At 32.8% G+C, this 26,316-nt stretch overlaps 1 protein-coding gene across 8 annotated transcripts in view; it reads left to right on the plus strand.

Annotated features, from left to right (window-relative positions):
- Positions 1–26,316, plus strand: part of LOC149421584 (uncharacterized) — a 559,544-nt gene that overhangs the window by 488,097 nt on the left and 45,131 nt on the right. For all 8 annotated transcript variants that reach the window (XR_016302537.1, XM_089634898.1, XM_089634899.1 and 5 more), the window contains exon 2: positions 21,171–21,242. Coding sequence is in view for 7 of the 8 variants with exons in the window: in XM_089634898.1 (XP_089491024.1) it covers positions 21,171–21,242 (72 nt within the window). In the remaining variant the exon portion in view is untranslated. The remainder of the gene's footprint in view (positions 1–21,170; positions 21,243–26,316) is intronic.

Consider the following 26,316-nt stretch of genomic DNA (forward strand, 5'->3'; position numbering starts at 1 on the left):
CTTAGCCCTAAATCTCTTTGAGGTTTTTGCAAAGCTCATGGCTCTGAAAACAGGGGATTACTATAACATTAATAAAGTCATAAGGTGATGGACCTAAAACCTGCTAGGGCTCCAATAACTGGCAAGGCTCCAATAACTGGCAAGGCTCCAATAACTGTCAAGGCTCTAATAACTGCCAGGTCTCCAATAACTGCCAGGGCTCCAATAACTGTCAAGGCTCTAATAACTGCCAGGTCTCCAATAACTGTCAAAACTCTAATAACTGCCAGGTCTCCAATAACTGCCAGGGCTCCAATAACTGCCAGGGCTTCAGTAAAAACCGTCTAATATGTTTCATAACTCTCTTAAAAATGAACCTAGCAGCGCCATCTACCAACGAGCTATGATAATTTTATTATTTTTTATGTATTTGAGACACAATTGGACATTTATAGAACAACCTTGTAGGTAAAATATTAGTATTCAATTATACGTCTCCCTAGACAAATGTGTCTGCAGCATTCATATTTGTACATTCACAAAAACAAATAAATCGAAAATTTTACTGTTCTGTAACGGCGGGCCAATACACCCATAAATACACCGTTTATAATATGTATTTTTGTAAGCAAATTCGTCCTTTGTTGGATGTCCGCCGCCAGAACACTATGTACATAAAATTTGTAGAAAATATATGAATACGAAAACCAAATCAGTACTTTATCACTGAAGAAAACCAAATTAAAAAATAAAACAAATTGACAAACACTATATTATTATAATTATTTCGGTTTTTCAAGTACAGAAATCATGGAGATATCTCTAAAATCAATGTAATACATCTCTAGTAACAATATCCAAATACACAGCCATATGGCTTTCGGAAAAGCTCCAGTACCCAATGTACCACCTTCGATTTATTTTATAACATTCGGCGGTACATAGACCAGGGCGAATATGTGGCAGCTATATTTGAAGATCTGAAAAAAGCCTTTGATACGGTAGATCATGAAATTCTTATACAGAAAATGGAACATTTGGGCATAGTCGGGAAATCTTCAAATCTGCTCCGAAGTTGATAGATTTTGCCTTGTCGATATCGGAGGGAACCTAAGTGGTTTTGGAAAAATCACATGTGGAGTGCTACAAGGCTCAATTTTTAGACCTCTACTTTACTTACTATACATCAATGAAATGAAAAATGAAAATTTGGCATCTCGGGAAATCTTCACGCTTGGAACTGTGATTTACTATCATTGTAAAAATCTGAAGGAAGTTGAAGCTCTAATGTCTAAGCCTTGCTAAATGGCTGCGATTAAACAAATTAAGCCTCGATGTTAAAAAAAACCATTACCTTACTTTCGGGAAAAAAGATAACATAAGCATGAATATCATTTTTGGAAATGAAAAGCTCCAATCATGTACATGTAACAAAACATTATTGTGTTAATCATAAATTCTAACCTCTCGTGGAACTCCCATGTCCCACTTGAATTATCTACTTAGTATCTGGGGCACCATTACCGAAAAACCGAATCCCAAATACAAATATATATACCGAAGCTCTGACTACCTGCTCTTTATTCTGATTATCATGATAAAACTACTGACTACCGCTTTATATCGCCATTTCATACTCTACTACATAACAGCACTATATTATATGAACACCTAGGTTTTTGCATAACTCCAATTTGTACTGGAACAACTTTAATTTTAATCTTTATTCTCTCTAGAATGGTAACTACACTTATTATAAGATTATTATTTGATTTATTAGTAATATTACTAATAATTCGGCAAAAGAGAACTCTAATCAACATATTTTACATAACCCAGATATTACTTATTTTTCATACTTATACTACTTTCTACTGTATTTTGAAAGAGAAAATGCCACACACCAACTACATACGTTATTTATTTCCTGGACTTTATTTCAGATATTATTTCTTACTCATATATACTTTATTTCTCCTAATTACATCATTTTGTTTACAGTTTTGTCGCTACATATTTCGTACTACAAGTATTTATATGATAATAAAATACTGTTTTAAAACTTTACCCAGAAAACAACAATTAATTTTTGAATTCTAATGGTAATAAACGATCTACAACAGGAAATCGATAGTATCTTAGTGCCAAATACTGAAATAATTTTTGAAAACATTAACAAAATTATGCAATTTAATTGGGAATCTAATAGGATTAATATTGTTCATCAAAATATTAGAACGATGGGAAACTTGGATGATTTTCTTATATTTTTGGAAGAAATAAAAGCTGTGGTAAAGTTCCATGTACTAATTCTTACTGAATGCAGGTTAAATGATTCATACATAGCCAAACAAATTTCAGGCTATAACGAATACCATACAACAACGCATATTAACCAAAATAGTGGAGTAGTAGTATATATCGACAACACACTAAATTCCTTAGTACAAGAAATAAACATAAATCAGTGTAATTGTTTAAAAATCAACATTAATGAAAATTTAGGTATCCTAGCTATCTACCGATCACCATCGTTCAATGACATCCAAGATTTCCTGGAAAATCTTATTGGTGAGTTAAAAAAAACTAAGGATTATGCACAATATGTACTGATCGGGGACATGAATATAAATACTATAGGAGAAGTATTGCATAGGCAGTCCGACGACTACTTATGTGCTATGGCTGAAAATAACTTTATTTCCAATATTAATTCTCCAACTAGGGTACAAGGTAGCTCAAGCTCATGTTTGGATCATATATATACCAGAAATATAACAAATTCAAATGCATTTATAATACATAATACAATCACTGATCATTACACCACTGCAATCAGTATCCCAAACTCAACACCCAAAAAACATAAAATTAAGCACAAACAGATTATCGATTATGAGGCTTTATTAAATGATCTTAATAATAAAAATTGGGAATATGTTTATAAAGAGACTGAAGTTAACAATGCTCTAAACTATTTTATTAATGAAATCAATACATTCATAACAAAACACACAATAACTAAACGCATTCCATATAGTAAAATACATCTCACACCATGGATTACCAACGGCATTGTTAAATCTATACACAAAAGAAATCACCTTCATAAAATAGCTAAACGAGACCCATTGAACGATACTAAACAGCAAAACTATTACCGATACCGTAATATTTGCAAAACCGTTATTCGCAAATGTAAAGAGCGTTATTATAAATTCTTACTTGATAAGGATAATTCCAGCAAAAACATGTGGAATGTTGTCAGAGACATAACTAAAAGTAAAAGAAATACCAATGCATCTGTAACTGAATTAAATACCGGAAATTTGATTATAACTGACAATCAATCAATTGCATGTCATACTAATCAATATTTTGCATCTGTTGGATCAAATCTAGCAAAAAAATTTTTATTAGAAACCCAGAAAACGGAAGACTCTTTAGCATCGACAATTGAAACAAAGGAACAATCTTTTTCATTTAATATTAAACCAACTACTGTAGAAGAGGTCTTAAAAATAATCAGCAGCCTTAATACTACACATGCAAAGGGTCCAGATAGTCTAAATACACAAATACTAAAAAAAATTAAAAATCAGATTTCTGCTCCGCTATCATATATTTACAACTTAAGTTTTGCATCAGGAATATTTCCTGATCACTTCAAAAAATCAATAATTGTCCCAATTCACAAAAGTGGACCTAAATCTCTTGTAGAAAACTATAGGCCAATATCACTATTAAGCGCGATATCCAAAGTCATTGAAAAGCTTTTCAAAACTAGGTTAAACGAATATGTGGAGAAACATAACATTCTAAGTCCTAACCAATACGGCTTTCGGTCGGGTAAGGGAACGGATGATGCCATCGCATGTCTTACTGAAACTATTGCAGGGAATATGAACCGTGGCAAGAAAACTATTGCCCTTTTCCTGGACCTGGCCAAGGCATTTGACACTATATCTCATAAAATTCTTTTACAGAGACTTAGAAATATAGGAATAAAGGAAAAAGCTTTTCAATGGATAGAAAGTTATATATCTAATAGATTTCAACAAACCAGAATTAACGAGGCTATTAGCACTTCACTAAAATACACTTTTGGGGTACCACAAGGAAGTACACTTGGGCCCCTTCTCTTTATTATATACATAAACGAACTTTGTAACCAACACATTGGTGGCAAAATTATCACGTTCGCTGACGATACAGTTATTTTGTTTGAAGGAGATGATTGGAAACAAACACACCACCTTGCGAACACAGGTATAAACAGAGTAAAACAGTGGCTGGACAGTAATTTGCTTACACTAAACATACAAAAAACAAAATATCTCACATTTAGCGCTACCCTTGCAGGTCAACCCAAAACACCTCATCACCTCACAATACATAATATTAAGTGTAGCCTTGGAAATAATAACCATACTTGTAAATGCGAAACCCTTGAATGTGTAAAATCTATTAAATATTTAGGTATAATAGTGGATAACCATCTTAAATGGAAACAACAAATTGAAAACACAGCTAATAAAGTGCGCAAGCTTATTTATATATTTATAGCATTGCGGGAAATTATAAAAACTCAAGACATTAAAAAAATATACTACGGGCTCTGTAACTCCGTCATAACCTACGGTTGCATTGGATGGGGTGGAACAGGATTAACAATATTATACCCGCTACTGAAGGCACAGAAATCCATTCTACGCGTCATTATGAAGAAACCCTTCAGATACTCGAGCGACGCTCTCTTCAAGGAGTTTAATGTGCTTGATGTTCGACAGTGTTACATAAAAAAAATAACAATCTGCGTCCACAAAAATAAAAACAAAACGATAACAGTCGATCATAATCATCAAACCAGAAGTAAGAGCAGAAACGACCTTTCTATTCCAACTAGCAATACTGCGGCTTATCAAAAAGTTTTCTCATACCTGGGACCAAAAATATACAACAAAATCCCTTATCAATTTAAACTGTGTGAATTATCAGCCTTCGGTACTAAAATTACTAAATGGTTATTAGACTTAGGTAGGACAGATTCCGAAAAATTATTAAAAAACGTAGTCTGAGTTGATTTCTTCGATTTTGTATTTTGTATTTACCTAAAAAATATTTTTTTTATTTTTCTTTCTTACATTGATATATTATATTTTTATTTTATATTTTACATGTACCTATCTGGATTTTATTGTTTATTACTGCTAAATTGTATTTTCCTAAAAAAATATTTTCTTTCTATTTTTCTTTCTTACATTTATATGTTATATTTTTATTTTATTTTTATATTTTACATGTACCTACCTGGAATTATGTACACGCAACCTGCCAATTTGACTGTCCTAAAACGGGAAACTTCCTAGTTGGACAGTCAAAGCTTCCTTTTATATTTGTATATCTTGTATGTAATAAATGTAAAAATAAATAAATAAATAAATAAATAAATCATTCAAAATAGAGCCGTAAGGAATAAATATCATCTACAATGATCTATCCCATGTCAAACATATACTCACAGGCACAAATACTTCCTTTTACGATTCTGCCAAAATATAACATACAAGTAATTCAACACTCCTCACACACCAACACTAAACCCGTATTTAATTCCGAAATACACAAAACATAATCACAAAATCAAATACACTTGTCGTCATCTATTTACACGACTAAATTTGGAATTAACTCCTTACAATACTTCGCATATAAGCAATACAATACATTACCTAGTAACCTAAAACTTCCAGCAACGAACAAAAAAACATTGGCAAGAACTCTTAAAAGCTATCTCCTCGGCATTCTTTCTTTGGAACTCCAAAAGAACTTCTGTGTTTATTTCTTTTAATGTATTTATGAAACACTTTCCATTTAACTGTGATTAGTTACTATAGTCTGTTTTAAAATCTGTGTTCACTGTTCATTGAACTCGTTTTTAAATTCGTTTTCATTATGTAAAAGTAAGTTTATTTTATTAATTAATGTTGTCCTTCCCGAAATGAGTTTTTTTTAAACTCACTATGAATAATACATTATTATTTTTATTGTTATTATTTTGTAATGTTATTATTTTGTAATGTATTATTATCACAAAATAAAAAATAAAATATTATTTGATAACATATGTCCACACTACCATGTATAGTGTGCGTTTTAGCAAGATTGTTGTACGACCGAGACATTTTAGATATAGGATTAAAATATCCCCGGTTACTGGAAAAAATTTCGGTTCGAAATATGATAGGGTTATTTGTAAGCATTAAATCCAATATGGCAGCCGATTTTGTGAAAGAGTGGTTGTGCTTTTTTCAAATCTGTCCAGTGAGTGAATTTGGCCATGCCAGTTATTTATGTGATGTGACAACATAAAAAAATAAATTATTTTGTTATTTCACTAGACTTCATAAATGTATTGTTTTTCATTGGACATAAGTTATTAGGTATTCATATTAGTCCCCATGTAAAGTTTAACAATCATACATAAGTTCATAAAATCATACATACAAAAGTTTAACAATACATATCACAAACTATAACTTTTTTGAAGCAAACTTCGTACGAGGTGCATATAGAATAAAATTGTCAAAATTTTACTATACAATACCTTTGTCACATCGTAGGGAGCGACTAACACAAGATTACCCGATTGAAAGATGATGGAAGACTGGGAGTTACAGGATTTCAAACCTCGTGAGCTGCTGTCTGCAGAGTGACGATTTCCCTGGTGTAATGTGTAACCCCACCTCCGATAACAGAGAGCACCACAAAAATAATTCATATACTTGGTTAGCTTTAGTTATTATAAGGTTCAAGGAAGAGACAGAAGCATCACAGCAGATACAGAGATAAAGAAGCGGAGTGGTTTTTCGTTGTTGTTGTGAAGAATGCATACAATTTCCTTGCTTCGTTTACGCGGCATGTTTTCCTAGTTAACAAAATCGCATCGCAACATTCGTTTTATTCCTTTTGCATATCTACAATAAAGAATAAAGCAATTGAAATGGCGCAGCTGCAAGCAGCCTCAGAATATTCACGATAGCCATCAATTCCTGCGGGACGCGAGAAATCCGACCAAATAATTCCTAAAAATCCCCAATAAAAAACCCTCCTTTCAAAACAGAACGTCGGACGTGATTCCGAACAACAAGCAAAAATAGCACTAAATCCTGCTTTACAGTAGATGTAAAATATCGTAGCACGGGCAAGAGAATTCGGGTGAATTCGCAAGGGAAGCTTCCGATCGCGTATATAATCGTATTCATTAATTCCGATTCGCATCCAATCCAATTTTATTTCTGGGCTTTGTTCTTTGTTGTTTTTATTTGCTATTGTTTTTATGTTGCATGCAATTTTTTTTTCGAATGCACTGGCTTCATGGTGAAATTCTTGTCATTCATTCCCAAAGATTAGATTCTGTCCGTGCCAACGTTTTCGCCCTTTCAATTCTTAACTAGCCAGATTGCGTTCTGATTCTTTATTTTATTCCTTACCTTAACTGCGTTAATCGTTTTTTTAAATCAAAAAAGTGGTTATAACATACTAATGTCAATATAATTTTTTCATCAGTAAATACTTTGACAATATCTGGTAAAATCTCAAAGATATACGAGTTTGCTTTTCCTCCCAATGATTCATGATTTAGTAATTAATGGATGATCATCACCACCACCCCGGCAACGAATGATGTTATCTTTATGACACTAGACACAAAGTTTGGTGTGGCACGTAGCTCAAAATAATTACTGCATAGATTGTGCAGCATTAGCCTTTGTGGAACACTTCGCCCCAGGAAATGTAATTGGCTTTAGTGATGCCATCGCCGAGCTTTAATGTTCGCCGAAAACTTTAATATTCATAGGGACATTAGGATCACCTAGATTTTCAAACTGTCATCAAACATTCCCTCGGTGTGATTTGAGGCTCTCACCGCCAAAAGTATTATCGTTATTCATTTTTGGATTACTATGCCGTGTTGAGCTACCTCCTTTTTTTAGCCATCGTTTCGGACTTCATTGCGCTGTTCGTCGTCAGGGCAGATGTTGAGATTGTGGTGAAGTTTGTGATTATGTATGTAGAAGTGATATCGTGATGCAAGCGCCAATCCTCTTAGGGTCGGGATTTCAGTATGTTAGTTAGTTCAATTAATACGGTTTTCGGCGTTTAGTTTTGATGTAGCCGTCAATTATCGGATACCGTCAGGTAAGTAGTCGTAAAAGTGACCCGTTCTTAATCGGAAAAAATCATCATTAATGTATCAAAGTTTACAATCGGCATTCAGACTATCAACGCTCATATATTCACGCTGCAACAGGAATCAAACCTGCAAAAGCCCAACGCGTAGACAACTTCCAAAAACTCATCAATCCTTTCAGCAAATACTAGATTACAGTTTGAGAATCTACACAATTCTAAAGTCTCTATGAATATTAAACTTTTCGGTGTGCGTTAATGCTTCATAACACTAAATCCGATTAGGAAGGAACAAATGCATCATAAAGTTTAAATTAAAAAATGGCATTTGGTAAAAAAATACATATATATTTGAGATTATATTCCCTGTGTTCTGGAACTTGTTACGCCCGCTTGTGTAGATACCGAAACAAAATGCTGTACTGAATTCAATTTAGATTTAATCAAATCGGCTTTCAAAAAAGTGGACCGTGAAAGCTTTCCAAAAAGCTTCGGCTCCGTTTCACTAGACTGCGCGCTAATTCTTAATAAAATCGCTGTAACGAATAGTGGGCTTTTCCTGTGTGTAATATCCCTGCACCGCCCCTGCTACCCGCTGCTTATTCCAGGACCGGCATCACCGTTCAAGTACCTGCCTAATTGTATTATGAATTTTACTCCAACAAAGAGTGTTATCTTTTCGGTCACGTAATAATAAATTCAGAGTGACCACAAAAGCGGGAATCCCGGAAAATAACTGGGATTTTTTGTAATTTCTATATAAACAAAGAGTATTTTTTATTTATTTATTCCTCAAATAAAATAAGATTAATACATTTTTAGTATTTAATCGGACATTATCAGATATTATTGAAGATTTCAGATCACTTCAGTAAAAAAAAACACGTTGCTGATAAATAATTTATTAAAAATAGAACAATTTACATGATGACTTTCGCACTTTTTTAATCTCTACACATAAAAGAGGACTCGGTCCCCCTGCTAGTTCTGAAAGAACCGTTCCGCATACTAAAAATACAGGGTTTTCCAATAAGAGGTGTTATTTTGATATTCAATCGTAAAATATCAATGGTTTCGTTGCTTGTGTGGCACGTAGCGCCGTCTTGTTGAAAGTGAACGTTGTCCAGATCAATACCATCCAATTCCGGCCATAAAAAATCATTAATCATCTCTCGATAGCGCAATCTATTCACCGTAACTGTTGCTCCAGCCTAATTTTCTAAAAAGTAAGGTCCAATGACTCCGCCGGACCATACACTGCACCAAACAGTCACACGTTGAAGATAGAGAGGCTTTTCAACAATAACTCTTGGGTTTTCCGAGCCCCAGATGTGACAATGTTGCTTGTTGACGAAGCCACCGAGGTGGAAATGGGCCTCTTCACTCAAGATGATTTGCATTTGATTCACTCAAGTTAATTTTAAGTTTTTTTAGTTTCTACTCGTGAAATGTCAAAAAATGACACCTTCAAAAGTAACATCTACCGAAATAGCGGGCTATTCAAAATAACACTTCTTATTGGAAAACCCTGTATTTCTATTTATTAAAAAATGGATAAAACACAATAATAAAATCATTGGCAGGATCTTGCTTTTTCGGATAACCCCTGAAGTAGCATCACTTTTAAAGCTTAATTGCTGTTTTAACAATTGTGATACCGCTATTAACTCTGATTTAAACTATATTTGGAAAACTCATATTTATATGTGACAGTGGATGGTTTATACAGCGCCTTAATCTATTTTTTTTATTTATTATTATTATTCACAACTCTAAAATTGTCAATAGAGACCAGATTTCAACTTTGGCTGATCCAGACTATGGTCGCGATTAAATCACACCGACATAATATATTTTCATAAGAATTAATTAATAAATTTTCTTAATGTATGGAAAACGTATTTTGTGTCTTTATTTACCGCCTTTAAACACACAAAGGGACAACATAAATCATATCTTAAAATTGTGCACGTTTTTTGAAAAAACTACAATTCCTCGAAATATTTCTTTAAATAAATACGCCTTAAAATTCGCTTCTTCCCGCGTCTTTTGTGTTCCCCGAGATGAAAGCGGTGGCGGGTATCGACCTCGAAAAACTCTATGCCTCGAAACAACAAAAGATTGCATATTATTATCTTCACAATATGTCGTCCCAGTTGAATGCAAAACATGACTAACGAGGCTGTCTTAGTACATTTTGAGAATTGCTGTAGCTGAAAGCTCTACGAACTGTTATTGTTTCCTAAGTATGATGGGTATAATCAAAATGTTCGATTTCGAAACTTTCGAATAATCGGATGATGTTTCGAATGACTCCTTTGGACAGGGATGAAGTCGATTCAACGATTCAAGCAATTAGATTCCCCGAAAAAAATACACACCAATTCTTATCTAAATAACGAATTCGGTTTGGGTGATTGGATGACGTTGATAATGTGGCGAAAGAAACATCGACGCCGAATTTATCCCTAAAAAACATTGATTTGGATATATGTACAACAAAGGTAACATTGTTCCCGAAAATAACGACGATGCTGATTTTCGCCCTAATTGATCATTGAACCACATTTTTTTCAAATATTGCATTGTATCTCACCTTCGATTAATATGTTCAAGTTACTTTGAATGTTTCGAATAAATCTTTCGATTCGATCAAATGAATTTGAATAGACTATTTCGAAATCGTTTTACCCATCACTATTTATAAAATGTAGGTATATATTTAAAGTTCGTTGAACGCAGAATCATACTTTCTGGATCAGTGTGTGGCTTCTGTTTGTTATTCTTTACTTGGCAATACAATTTCTATTATCCAAATATTCTGAATATGAAGACGTCAACCTTCGTTTATTTTTCATTTCTTTCTACACTAAGGACGGGTTGTTTCGGAGAATTTGAACAATTCATCAAATTTCAACGTTCATTTTCGGGTTCTGTGAAAGACTTATTCAAGTTCTGTGTTTATATCATTGTAGGCTAGTTGCTTGACAAAACTGAAATAAAAACAGAACTTGAAAAAATCTTTCACAGAACTTGAAAATGAACGTTGAAATTTGATGAATTGTTCAGATTCTCCGAAACAACCCGTCCTTAATCTACCAAATTGATTTACGTATTTTATATTTCAAAATAATCGATTCACGTATAGTTTTTTGCATTATGAATTCGTGTTTGTTTGGAATTAAAAAAAAAACTTTTTGATTAATTGGTGATCGGCCTTGAGATGATTTTTTCACAAAAACGGCGCTATACAAGTTATCCAATTATAGCTCCATAATATATGTCTTGCAAGATTCAACAGTGCTCAATATCTTTTGTCTCAACTTTCTTTGCTAGATGTATTTTTCACAGTTAATGACTTTTACATAGTGGCTTGATGGTTAGTGACTTGTTGACAGTATCGCCACAGAGCATCAACAGATCGATAGTTCACAATCTAACCTTAGTTCATGAACCCTGTCTAGACCTTGCTTAGGTACTTTATGATTTTTCGCCAAACAAGTCAAACCAAATTGTGTTAGTTTTTAGGATGGTCACGGAATATTATATCTCTCGGGGTTAGTCTGTCGTTTAACATGTTGTGAAAGTCAAAAGGTTTTTCTATTTGCAATTTGCAATAATACACTAACACTAAACCAGTCTTTAATTCCTACATACACCAGCACAAAACACGATCACAAAATCAAATATCGTCATCTACTTACACGACTAAATTTGGAATTAACTCCTTACAATACATTGCACAGAAGCAATACAACGAATTACTTAGTAATCTTAAACTTCCGGCAACGAACAAAAAAACATTAGCAAAAGCTATTTCCTCAGCAGTTTTATTAATTACTGACACATTCTTTCTTTGGAACTCCAAAATAGCTTCTGTGTTTATTTATTTTAAACGTATTTTTGTTGTCTTGTCTTTAATCTAATGTTGTCTTTCCCGAAATGAGTTTTGTCAACTCACTGGGAATAATACATTATAAATTTGTTATCATTTTGTAATGTATTATCTTGTAATAAATAAATAAAATTAAAATGTATCATTAATTTTATTGAATTACACCAAAGTTATAAATATTATATCAAATTCCAAATTTACCCACACAGAAACAGTGACGACACAAATCTGAACCATTCTTCTTATATATTAAGGTGATGTTCACGAAAACGGCGCTATATAAATTAGACAAATATTATTATTATTAATTCGTGCTTAATATTAAAAAATGTTGCATTGTATGGTACACTGTTTTATCTTAGTTTAAAGTGACTTCATATTATCTCTTTTCGTTATTTATTTAATTTTTTTTTTAAATCACGGGATGTATTTTTGACACATTTAACTAATTAAAATAAATTTCTGTTAAAGTTTTATGATATTCGTAGGTACTTTGTGCTTGTCTCAATTCTTCACTCAATCAGTTCCAATTTTGAAAAGTCAAAGCGAATCCGAGTTCATTGAACCAGAGTTACACATTCAGACAAATACTCAACCTGAATTAGTATCTTGTATTATATTTACCCAAAAGAGCTTTCACCACTCTTGATTTTACGGATTTTACATGTTATAGTGATGCAGGAATGCAGATTTATAATGTTCCACCACAAAGTAACTAATTTACTAAATACACGGATTAAAATGAGTATTGCTGATTTAGAGAAAATATGTTAAAAACGTGATAACCTGCCACTTCCTGATAAATTATTAATACTTACTTCATATATCGGAACACGTGTTCATGCTGCTGCTTTATCATCTTATTATATCTAGGATTCTTGCTGCAGAGTCTCCATTTTCTATCTTCGTGTCACCTATTCATGTTCTTCATTTTACTTAACGTAACTTCACTTTATTTTTGTAATATTTATATTTTTTTATACCTGCATCAACTGTAAAGCGTCCCTGAGGTGATATCTCACAAAAGCGGCGCTATACAAATAGTCCAGTAAATTAATTAATTAATAATGATGAATTGAATGAATGAAGTGTGGAAATATTAGATTTTTTAACACGTGTTCCGACATCACCATAATACATTCGTGTTTTACTGATAGTTTATTAGGACAACCGTCAATTCGTTCGTTAAAGGCCTGCAGTCCGGTTTTTAACATGAATACGAATATTTTGAAGAGATTTTTAATAAATTATGAATATTTTATATCAGTAAATGTCCTCCGTGTAAAATAATATAAACGTTTGAAGCAGGTACACCTACCTTGTTCCGTATTTTACGGAAATTATTCTATGCTAGAAATTCTCCTTAGAGCTCAGAATAATTCTTAAAATATTTAATTGCGGAACACGTAATTTTATTCTGTAAATAGCTATTTCATATTTAATTAATTCTCTTCAAATGCACAAAGGATTTAACTGTACAAAAGTTTTAATTATGTTCTTACGATTACATGTTCATAATTACATCATTTTTATTCGAATCCAAAAGCAACCCTTTCAAATCTTCTAGTGGGAATACATCCTATCTCGAGTACCTACATAAAATGTTTTAGAAAATACCCCAGCTATTGAAAGGGGAACGTACAAAGCTGCTCGAAGTTGTGTATTTAATGTTTTTTTCAATTAATATGAATGGGAATGAATGTCCTAATTAGTTTTTTAAAGTTTCGGAAATTGTAATACTTCAAAGTGGTGTAGGTACAGTTTAAAGGTTTGTGCTCGTGTTTCATGATTACCATCGAGTAAAGAATATTCCCATAGGAGCAAATACAATGTTATGTACAAATTTGGTTCTGGGTAAAGGAACAATTTTAGAGGAATGAAGTGTTTTTTTGTGGTAGATTATTGGAGGAAACAAGTCAGTTCTAGTCCTGAAGCACATTTGTAAAGAGGTATAATATATTTTATCTTCAAAATTAAATCTCCTCGTAAAGAAGAAGTCCCTTTTTACAATGCTGCTAAAATTGTCAGGTATTATTGTTAGTTCCAAATCTTGGAATATAAACATCGAAATCACGGGTTAATTGATCAAAATCGTAATATTTTTCAACTTTATTTGCAAAAATTTATAAATATTAATGTTGTTGAAGCATTTCATTTGAAAGTAGTAAGTAATCAAATCAAATCAAATAAAAAATTATTTACTGTAAAATAAAAATTACAAAAGGTGTAGCTTATGGGTAGACCCCATTTCTTCCAGCTAACCACATTTATTTAATTACAATGTTTATATAATATTATTTGTTTTATTATAATAATTACAATGTTTATACAGATAAAATAACAATATACCAATGAAAAAATAAAAAAATACAAATATATATAAATATGTTGTTGGAGCATTTCATTTTAAAGTATTAATATGTTGTTGGAGCATTTCATTTGAAAGTAGTAATATGTTGTTGGAGCATCTCATTTGAAAGTATTAATATGTTGTTGGAGCATTTGATTTGAAAGTATTAATATCTTGTTGGAGCATTTCATTTGAAAGTATTGATATGTTGTTGGAGTATTTCATTTAACATTTTTCAATAAATTATTGTTTCATTGCTTAGTATGCTGCTTTTTTGCATGCCGCGTGTAATGAAAACCAGTTATAATTTTTCTTGCGTAACGGTGGAAATTTCGGTAAAATAACTCTCCCCTATTTGATTCTGATTTAAAATTTCAACATTTTTTTGTGTACACACGTGTAGTTTTTTTTCCGGGGGAAGTGCTGTAAAAGTGTTAAAAACTTGATAAAAAAATCATTGACATTGACTCCGACAATTAAAAACGGACTCGCCCTTTTTTTTATTCGAATTAGAGATGCAAAATTTACCATACTCATAGTCAGTGGAGTTAAAAAAAATTCATAATAATGGACTCGCCCAAGTATGTTTGAATTTGAGATATCTTAAAATTTACTGAAATGATTATCCAGGACAGGAATATTATGATAAAGGAAGTAGCTACATTACAGATAAACATTTTCGTGAAATTAAATTTACCAACCAAATGATTTTGTGTTACGTTAATTGAATTAAAGAAATATGGTAGAACCTGCAGGCGCAGACTAGCTGCCTTGTGGCAGCACAGCGTGACTACTTTTTTGTGATTATTAAAATTTTGATTATATGAATTATTTATAATAAAAATAAATAAATGTATGTATAGTATGATTTGCTATATTTTTCTGTGTAGGTGCTCTCTAACCCTTTGTCTGCAGATGATTGGATAATTATTTTCTCTATATCCGTTAAAATGTTCCGATGCACGCTCGTCGATAATTAAAATCGATAATTGATCGACATGGCGGGGTCTACTTGACATCTTGAATTCAATTCTATTATTTGTTGGTTTGTGATGGTTTGTGATGATTGTTCACTTAACTAGCCACTACATTCATGGACCTAATTATTTTGTTCATTTTATCAACAGATACCAACCCTTTACTGAAATGTTTCTCCCATGACTTAATAATTGAGGTATGTTCCCTTGGTGATATTTAAATAATAAGCCTGGTATTTATAATTCATTGGTTACGCCCCATAAAGCCCGCTGCAGACGGCGACCTGTCTCGCTCTACATCGGATGCTGTATATCGTATCTTATAGTAGTTAAGAAAAATCTTACTAACACGTATAAATTCTATTAATATTTAATTCCTCATGCATTGTAAATAAAACCGGCTATCACTACCTGCATTTTCTGCTTCTAGATAAAATTGAACATTAATACAAAACGGATTTATTAATTTTAAATAAGCACTGCGTCAGTAAATTTACTGTGCGCTTTCCTTTATGGGTGTTCGTGTTCATTAATTAACAATTTATTAACTATTCTATATCGTAGAGGTTTACGCGTAAGCCGGTTCAGTCTTTGTAATTGATTGATCGTCTTCGTAATTTTGGTGTCGGAACTAAAAGCTGGTTTTACGACAATAAATTATAACAATTGTATTTTATTTAGAAAGTAATCTCTATGGTTTGTCGTTGTGTGTAATATAATACTATAAACCGCTATTAAAAAGGATGTGTATTGTATACCTGCCGGTTTTTCATTGCTCAGAGAAAGCCTTGCTTTGCGAAAAATCATTTAGCGACAAATAAAATTTTGGGACTCGATAAATGTTTGTATTTTGTATCGCAATATTATTGTTATAATTAGGATCAGTAATTATGAGTGTTTTCTTTTAAATTCGTAGATTGTTGAAGATTGACTTTTCCGTGTAAATTTTTCACATACATTTTCTAAATGTAAATTTAAAAAATAGCAGAGTATAGAATAGTGCAGCTTGGATAGATTAGAATTTTAGATTACAGATTTACAATCCAAATTACGTACATTCATTCCTTAATGCATTCATGTGCATTCTAATGCATATTGAAATACATTTCAAATATTTTCCCATAACCCATCCATTACACATTTCTCTTCCTTTTCATACGAAATCTAAGGTAAAAAATGATAAATCTTTTCATTGGCTGTAGGAACGGTGTAGAACTGTATAGGCAATGTCTACTTTTGTAGGTACAGTCTGTCTGTGTAGGTGGAAGCGGGTAGATAAACCATACAAACTATCCCGTCATTCGTGAAATATAAATTTCCAGTTGAGAGCTCTGTTTTTTTCGTTTTATTTTTCTCGTTTCGCCTGGGTATTCATTTCAGTTTTCGCCATTTTTTCCTCCGCCGTTTTCCTTTCATAGGCTGAGCGGGGGGAGCACTAAATATTAAGGTCCGGGTTCATATTTCATCAAATAACGAAAACATTCCATAACAAATTTTCTAAAGTAGAACGTTTATCTATTTAGTCACAGGCGCTTTTTTTCTTAAATATTTAATATAGCGGAGGGAATAAACCTTGCTTTTTGAGAAAATCGTTTTGTTGCTTTATCTCTGTAGCGAAATACGCATCTTAATAAAGTCGATTGAATATAATTCTTTATTGTCGCACGATCCTCGCTTCGTCGTCATTTAGCATGCATACTCTTCCGTTAATAAAACATGACTTCCGAAAGTATTTAATACTTAGGGTGAGTTTTGTCTTCCTGGTCTTGTCTTTTTGGTTCCTTCTTATTCGGTACTTACTTTCAACGATTTCTCACTCATTTTCCGTTACAAACAGCAAAAACCGAAGCAAAAAGTCACTTTCTGAATTTAAAAATTGCACAGAACCGTACATCAATAAAATTAGCGAATTATTATAGCATGTATATCTGTGCCTACCGTATTTTATAACAGATTTAATTTTGTTGTAGCTTTTTCTGCAAAGCTCAATATTAAATACGTGAAAATATTTCATTTGAATCTATCTCCTTCTCGTGTAATATTTCTGTTTATTTTAGCCACCATTACATCACATCATAATTTTATATCTAACGCCTTGTTACAAAAAATATTGTAACTGAACCTCCGCCTTAAGGCAGCCTCGGTTTCAACCCTGCCACCCCATCTCCTTCCATACATCTCCGGTGCACCACCCACCCCCTTTACAAACACCCCCCGGCGCATAATAGAATGGCCGCTGTCTACCAGCGTAATCTTCTTTAGTGTCTCATCATCATGAACCATGTAAATAAACCGACTAAACGAGACATACTGCTTAGATAAACTTTCTAAAATAGTTATACGTCCTAAGATAAACTATCTAAAATGGTTTCAGTGACCATTTAGATAAAGTTATAATAAAATACTTCTATTAGATAGTTATTTAAATAATTCAAAAACAATATTCTCTTTAAACTTGCTTCAATAGTTTTACAAGATATTAATTTGGTTGTATTCCCCTTATTCACATTTAGTTGCGTAGTTGTATCTATTATATACAATTTATTTAGCACACTTATATGTTTAGAAAAAAAATCTGAAATATGTAGCTCAATAAAACCAACTAATCTAGATATTGGTATCAATTATATTGAATTATTTTATCGGGTACACTTAATATTATCTCGAACACAATTTAATATAACCATCCAATGCTAGAAAGTACAGTATGCCGTAATTAACTGCTAAAAAGTCGAAACTACATAATTCGTTTTACGTAACTGCTACATTATGGCTTGCGAAATTCCAGCAATGCATTTTTTCAGGGAAAAACTTTATATAACTGTTTGTACTGAACCTACACATTTTTCATGAACATTAGTTTTATATTTAATGGCAAGCGAGAATATTTGCTTATTTATACCTTTTATTCAGTTATCAAGGCGAAGCGCTACGTAGTAAGTAAGTCTTTTTATGAAACTTTTATATGTCTATGAAAACTTTTCAAAATTTCCTAATTATTTCCTACTATTTTTGCCTGAACTTCGCAAAACCAAATAAAACTTATTGGCCATGTTTGTTTCTTGCATAAATCGAAACAGGCGGCTTGTGTTATGCGGGAATTTTAACATTATCGCCATATACAAGGAGTGTCATGCCGGGATCACACGAGGACAATACAAAAGACAATACGATAGTGTCATATCCCTGCTCGTTAAACAGCCTTGACCGCGCAGTGCAGGACAATGGGACAATACTACAATTGTACCGTAGTTCAAACGCGGAACGCTGGCAAAATGGATACACGGCGACGCGCTTTACGAGAGAGTTAACGGAAAATAATATCTTTCTTTCGGTCTTTTATACCATGATGTATTGTAGTGTTCCATTTACGCGACATCTTTAAGCCGAAATACAATATCGGAGCGCCAAGAACCGAGATACACATGCGCGGAGCGACTGGCTATTGTACTGTCTTGTCAAAACGCGTTTACACGCCACAGCAGCGTGGGGGTAACACACTATCCTGCACAGACTACTTGCCCTTCTATCTCTGGAACAGGGTCTTTGTTCATTGTCATGTCTTCCAAAATACTTTTTACACTAAGACAGTGGGTCCAGAGCTGGGACAAAACAGTATTGCATTGTCCTCGTGTGATCCCTGCATTTTTGTCAGCTGCCCGATTCCAAATGTTACACGCCGTTGTGCATCGCCTTAATATGTATTTTCGGTCACATGACTTTAGTTAAATTAATATTACTCTCCCTAGAACACACAATGTGACTACATAAACACGTTGTTTAATACGCCTATTTGCGTTCCATAATTCGGCGTAGATTGTAGATGATAACATTGATAACCAAACTGGTAAACAATGGAAGCAATATAAAAAATAAAAGTGAATACATAGCGGTGTTACCAGTGTTACTAAACGAAACCTTTCATTTCACGGAGACCCTTATCGGTTTATTACCAAATGTGTAAACAAGAATCTATTTGCACGTGAGGAGGGCAAATAGTAATTATTTTTGTATTTACCTTCTCGCTTCTGACTTTGTAACCCTTTTCCATATTATCGTTCTGTACATAAAATTTGCTATAAAAATGTATTGATTTATGTTGTGTGTTTTCGTGTAAGATCTGATTATGTAATTCTGGTTAAAAATCTTAATTACTGTTGTATCACTAATATTCCACTGCCATAAAATCGTGCTTGATTCAATCCATTGATTGCTTTACATTTGAAAATGAGGTACATATTGTCTTACCTTTTATAGTTTAAATTATTTTCATAGCCCCAGTTGTCATAACTTCATGACGCTAGAGATCACCTTTCGAGATTTTCCGCTTCTTCAAACGAAATCACATTTCATTGATTCCTTTATCGAAATGTATTGTGCAACAATACCGTGAACTGAGTAGGTACATTATAATAGTACTGCATATTGAGTATGTTTTACCGCAGCTATATCTATATCATTATTAATTTGTTGGTCATGTAGTCGACTGCTCCCCAGTGTTGCCAGCCCCCTTAAAAGCATAAAACATTTTCCCCAATACATGTTTATCCTTTTGACTCCCCCATCCCTCGACCCTCCTCCTCCTCCCCTCCCCACAGACTCCGAACAATAGATCATATTGTCTGACAGCTTTCATTAATTTATAACCTTATATCTCAAAGTTGCTTGACAAAGGCTAATTTTATTTATTCCTCCCATAAACACCCACGGCCTGATTAAAAGTAATGATTTATTTCTCTGGTAAAAGTCCCACTCCCATTTTTATAAAAGCCACTCCCACTTTTGTAACTTTCTGATTATTAATCATTTTAAAAAGCTCGTCATTATTAATAGCTTTCGATTCTATTGTTTGATACTTGAACACTTCTATTACCATCATTTTAATTATATTATCTGATTAGAATTTATTGGTGTTTTGGCAAGGCTATGTAGTTCTATTTTCCGTCTTTACTGATTTATAAGTGTGAACGATTCTTTATTTTTAAACGAGTTAATAATTCGAATCTCTTCGATTCCATAATCAATGGTTTATAAATCCTTTGGGATTTGCTATTTTTGATCCTCATACATAAATTAAGAATCGCTATTTAAAAAATTGAACTACCTCTCTAGCTTTTCATGTGTACCAGCTGTAAATCAAAATTATTCAATTAATTTATGAATCGAATCGAAATAATCCATTCATTTCGATGTATCTAACTTCTTACCACTACTGAAAATGAATAATCCGAGGAGTGGCTGTCTGGCCTTTTACAAACAAAACTTAATTTTTTTATTTGAGGGCAAAATACCCATCCAAACTGTATAATTATTTTTATTCAAAAGGTATACCAGATATCTGATAATAATAATATTTGACTGATTTATATAGCGCCGGTTTTTTTAAATTACCTCAAAAGCACTGCACAAGTTTCCTAATTATAACTCGTGACTTAAATTATTTACTTACGACTAAGTCTTATAACTACTGACTTATATTTAGCGTCCTATATGAGCTATATCTATCGATTAAAAAAAATATTATTCAGTTTGGTTGGGTATTTTGGCACCTAATCCAATTTTAAGTTTTGTAAGAAAAAATCCGCGCAGCGGCTATTCCTCTTAAAATGGTAAAAAGTAATAATTAGCCACCCTAATCTTATCCCTTGTGTTCGTTTTTTATATAATTTTTGAGTGGTCTGGATTCTAGTATTTAGGTAGGTACCGAACGATTATTGTTAATTCACCAAATTTTCAGAATTTTATATTAAATGCTTATTTTTTTTTCTTGTTGCAGCGATCAGAAAACCTGGACCTCTCCCTTTCGGTACCCCACCACTACAATAACGGCTACATCATGAATGATCAGGTAATTACCCACATTTCCTTTAATTATCATTATTGATAGGTATGACAAAGCTACCGATTTGCATGGCTTAACCTCTTAAACGCCAGCGCAAGGATACGTTTAAATACCCTCTTCTCCGAATATAACTAGGTATTCTGTGCAAACTACGTATCGTATTTACAAAAACTTAATTTTACAACAAAACAAGTAAGCTATGACGAAAATAGAATATGGCGAAAATTTTGCGGAGGCGCACAAGAATAACGGTCTATTCAGATATAAGCGATATTCGCTGCCGCTGTGGGTAGCGAAAAATTATTTTCTTTGCTAGCTAACCTAGCTTTATGTTTAAGGCTTAATACACAAAATTATGCATGCACCAGTTGATACACCAAACATTTTATCCCAAATTAACATCAACATACCATCAAGAAAATCAACAAGGAGGATTAAAGATATTTTCTATATTAAAGCCTACCACTCAAATACAGGATATTTCTCCCCTGTACCGTGAACATTAACAAATTATAACACTATACATGACTCTAATAATGAAATAGACATTTTTAATGACCAATTTAAACACTTTAAAAAAACGTTTTACCATTAATCATATGAAGCTGATTTTGTGATGGAGAACTTTTTTTAAAGAGAGGCAATATTGTACCTACCAAATCAGTGTCTCACAAGTACAGGTGTGACAATAACAAATCGTTTATGAATATATTTTTATTTACCTTTTACCCATTCCTATTTGTCACTTACTTCTGGATATTTAGCTAATTCATTTTGTTAATATTTTTTTATTACTATGTATTTAAACATCCATGTATATAAATTTTTGGGCACCATGCCTGTTTTATGAACTCAAATAAACTTTTTTGAAAAGGCTTTAGTTATGTTAATTTGTAAGGAAACTGGTTCGATTCGTTTAATTGAATGGTGAACTTTTTTTGAAATAGATTTAAATTGATTTCCATGATCAATTGTTTATTTTTAACAACTACGTAAAACGGGCTAAGGCGTATAATAATATTTATAAGGTATATTACATTATCCGTTGCAATGAACGAATGCAGCCAAAGTTACTTGCTGTTGTTGCAGTGACTATTTCACCGGGATGCTATTAGAACTATGTTGTATGTTTTTGCTTCGTCTTACTCGTCGAGTATTTTATTTACTACGGAATCCTTACAAATAACAAGAGCTAATTGGTACAATGAATCCCCTATTGATTTAATATTAAGTGAAAACAAAAATCACAATAATTTTCTCTTTCGGCAATTTCCTGTTTGAATGAATATTATAGTATACAGAATATTATACTTAATAATAACGAGTACTAGTAGTTTTGTGAACAGTATACCTTGCGTCCTAAGTATGTTTGTAATTTTATATTATTTTATAATAATAAATTAAAATCAAAATTCATCTAAAATTATAAGATTTGTCTGTAGATAAGTAGGTACATTCTCGCCTACTTAATTATAAACCATACATATTGTACGTAACTTTGTTGATTCAAATCAATTAACTACACAATTTGTCTAAAGAAACCTCACCAAGGGTTCTTAAAATTCGTTAAAACGTCATCATCTCAATGACAATTCTTTTTTTTTGAAATATTCTTGTGGCCGGTAATTGCTATGATATTGATTATTCCGATTTGATAGCTCATAGCAAGAACCATGACCATGGGTAATCTCGCAGAATGAAAAGGTCCTATCCATCAAGGCAACCATCTTGAACCGGAACCGGAACGTAACAAAAAAATTACAAACGTATGGAATGTCAAATGGTCAAATTAAAACAATCAAACCATATAATTTCGTATGTCTGCGACATTTTCAAAATTGGAACTATGTATGTGTGTAAGTGGAAAGGAATTATGTATGTGTTTAGAAAGTTATTATAATTATAAAACGAATCTTTTCATATTAGACTAGTACCTACCTATAATATATCAGACGATCATTTTTATTCTATATTTAAAAAATACTTCTGTGGAAAGAACTTTTTCAGTTTTATCTATTTGTATAATATTCTGAAAATATTCACGTTTCTGTCTCTCTCTTCTTTAGTATCTTGTTTAAAATATATGGTACTTTTAAACTTTCATATTGTAAATCTGTTCATCTTTGAGATGGACAACATTAATCGCAAATATATTGCGCAATAATTTAAAGACTAAACGCGTACGACCATTAAATTCGTATCGGAATCTGCCATTAAACTAATGCGTCACTTTACGGAAAACAGCGCAGTAATTTATTTTTGTATTGTATTTAACACAGAAAAAACACATATTCGTCTTAATTGCGCCGAACCCGACCAAACATAAACATTTTTAAAATTTGATGTTTTTTAAGGATCACATCCGTGTCTCTTTTTTTAAAGTAAGACAAATATTTCCGGATCATAAATAACCAGAATATATTTAATTTCCTTCTTATTACTATTATAATTAAGGTTAAACGCAACGCTCGTTGTATTCTACGTGTTCACAGATGGCGTTAATTAATTAATTTTGTTTAAATACACTTTTGCAAGGTATTGCTTTACAATATTAAGACAAATCATTTGTTTGCGCCCGTATATACGCAATATGAATATGAATCAATAGTTTTGTTCGTTTAAAGACTTAATTCTTTCGAGAAAGGCACACGAATACAATATTTTACCGATGATTCAATCCAATATTGTATTTGTATGCCTTTCTCGATAGAATTGAGTTTTTATATGGACAAAACTATTTATTCATTTTCATATTGCGTATATGAGGGCGCAAACAAATAATTTGTCTTAATACTGTAAAGCAATACCTTGCAAAAGCGTATTTAAACAAAATTAATTAATTAACGCCATCTGTGAACACGTAGAATACAACGAGCGTTGCGTTTATTTTTCAATGATGGAGGATTTAGCTAGCAGAGGATTAAATCCGCGGAACCCAACGCAACTTACCGATAACCTTTGCAAGATTTTATCCTGGTAATGAAGTTAAACAATTTGATAAGTCGGGTATTAAAAAAACCTCTTTGAAAGCTGCCAGTTTATATTTCCCTATTTATTCCGTTCGACCAAAGTACGTAATATTTTAATGAACGTCCTCAGAACAATCGTTTGAACGTAATAAATAACGCTTTGCAATGTTGGCTGACGGAAAACGTCGCACAAATTGTAACAGGAAGCCATTCATCACGACAAATAATAAAAAAATAAACGTCCCCTCCTCTCGCCCCCTTCCCTGCCCTCCTGCGACCCTACAGCTCGTGAAGCGGACGCCATTTTGCATATTATTGTTCCCAAACATTTGTGCATCATAATATCCGTTGCATCCTTGAATTGTCAATATTCCAAGAAATCCAGTGATTCCCCACCCTTTACTTATCTATGTAACTGAAAATTGAATTAATTGAAAATTAAATATCAACTTTTGCTTTTCTTTTCTTATGCAACTAGCCTTACTATTCGATATAAGGTTGCGAGCTGAAAATTGTATCGAACTAGAAACTCCACACAAAATTTCATTATGCATGAGCACACCGCTCGTAACAGATGTTCAGCTTCTTAGTAATTAAGATGTACGTAGTAGGAGGTAGGTATTTGAATGCATATTTTCCAATTGTACTTTGTGATTACGAAAATTTATGATATTAAGACGCTAGATTCTATTAATCGGCAAACGTAATAACCGACGCTATAGAATAAAGAATAACACTAGAAGTGTCTTCCATGCAAATTTGAATGGCTGACATCTCACCTGACATCGTAGATCTCCATCCAATCTGAATTTCGTAAACACAGTTTTGTATTGGAAATGTAAGCTTCGATTAGGTAAATATTTGGATCACGAAACACGCCCAAAGGGCACCTCTTGTGTTATTCTTTATTCTTTAACCAAAGTTACGAAAGTACTAAGGTACCAAATACCTAGTACCTACGTACCTATCGTTACATTATTTTTCATATCCATTGCATTACTACTTAACATTAATAAATATTTTATTAGAATCAGTTGGCGTGCTCTTCTCGCCTCCCTACCGCCCCATCTTTGTTGTTTAGTTTGTTACTTAGATTTCCGCGTCTGATTAGCGCGTTGGTTGGGGGCCATACTGCGTTATCCTTGTTTGTCTGTAATACGCGCACAACGAGTGTTGAAATCTTCTCCGTCCAATATTTGCCCGGCCCCGACCCGTGTGACGATGTAGGAATATAGAACACATGGGCTTATTATATCAACAGAGATTATTAATAACAGCGTGTCGTAACAGAAGTCGCGAAGAAAAAAAAATATTTCAAAGCCTCATTCACAGTGGGAGTCTTTTAGCGCCATGAGATTTACGCCATCACGAATCTGATCGGAATTGTACCCTAGCTATTTTTATTACTGGTTCTGTTATAGGCGGCTTTCAGAAACTTTTTATAAAGGCGTACCACCAAAATAAAAATAAGGTAATGAAGGTTCGAGTTGAACTGAAACCGGTTGGTTAGAAATAAATATAATAAAGTGGTATTCAAACAAAGTTATTTTATTTTAATTATTATTAAATAAAAATATTATTTCATTAGGTACCTACGAGTATCTCCTTTAAAAATATGTCTTGTATACAAGAAGGCTGTATGTTCTTCGTCGAATGACCAACGTTTGATGATTATTACTAATTAGACAAAGAAGATATTTCTAATTTCAGTGTAATGTTGCTATGTGAAATCCACGCCTGTGCAATTTGGTCTCGATACCGCTATGAAGTACGCCGATTGATAATCCAGGGAATTTCCGAGTACATTATTCAAAATCTGTCTTTTACCGATTGACGAATCACATTTAGAAAAGTGAATTCTGATCAAAACCTTGTTTTGTAGTACCGCCCAGCATAAAATCTTGCTTTTCCTTTCCAAAACACGCTCATTAAAGAACATAAATATATATATTTTTTAATTTTACCTAAAAAATTCCAAGTTCGGACTCAATTTACTCGAAAACGAAAGCTCAAATCAAAAAAAGGTTACAACACAAAATCGACTCCAAATGTGATTGTCACCGGTTTACCGCGTGTACTACGAGTTTCGCCGTGTAGGTATTACCCGGCTT

This window comes from Hesperophylax consimilis, chromosome 8 (genome assembly GCF_061612785.1).
Source record: "Hesperophylax consimilis isolate HC1 chromosome 8, BYU_Hcon_1.0, whole genome shotgun sequence".
Classification (NCBI taxonomy): domain Eukaryota; kingdom Metazoa; phylum Arthropoda; class Insecta; order Trichoptera; family Limnephilidae; genus Hesperophylax; species Hesperophylax consimilis.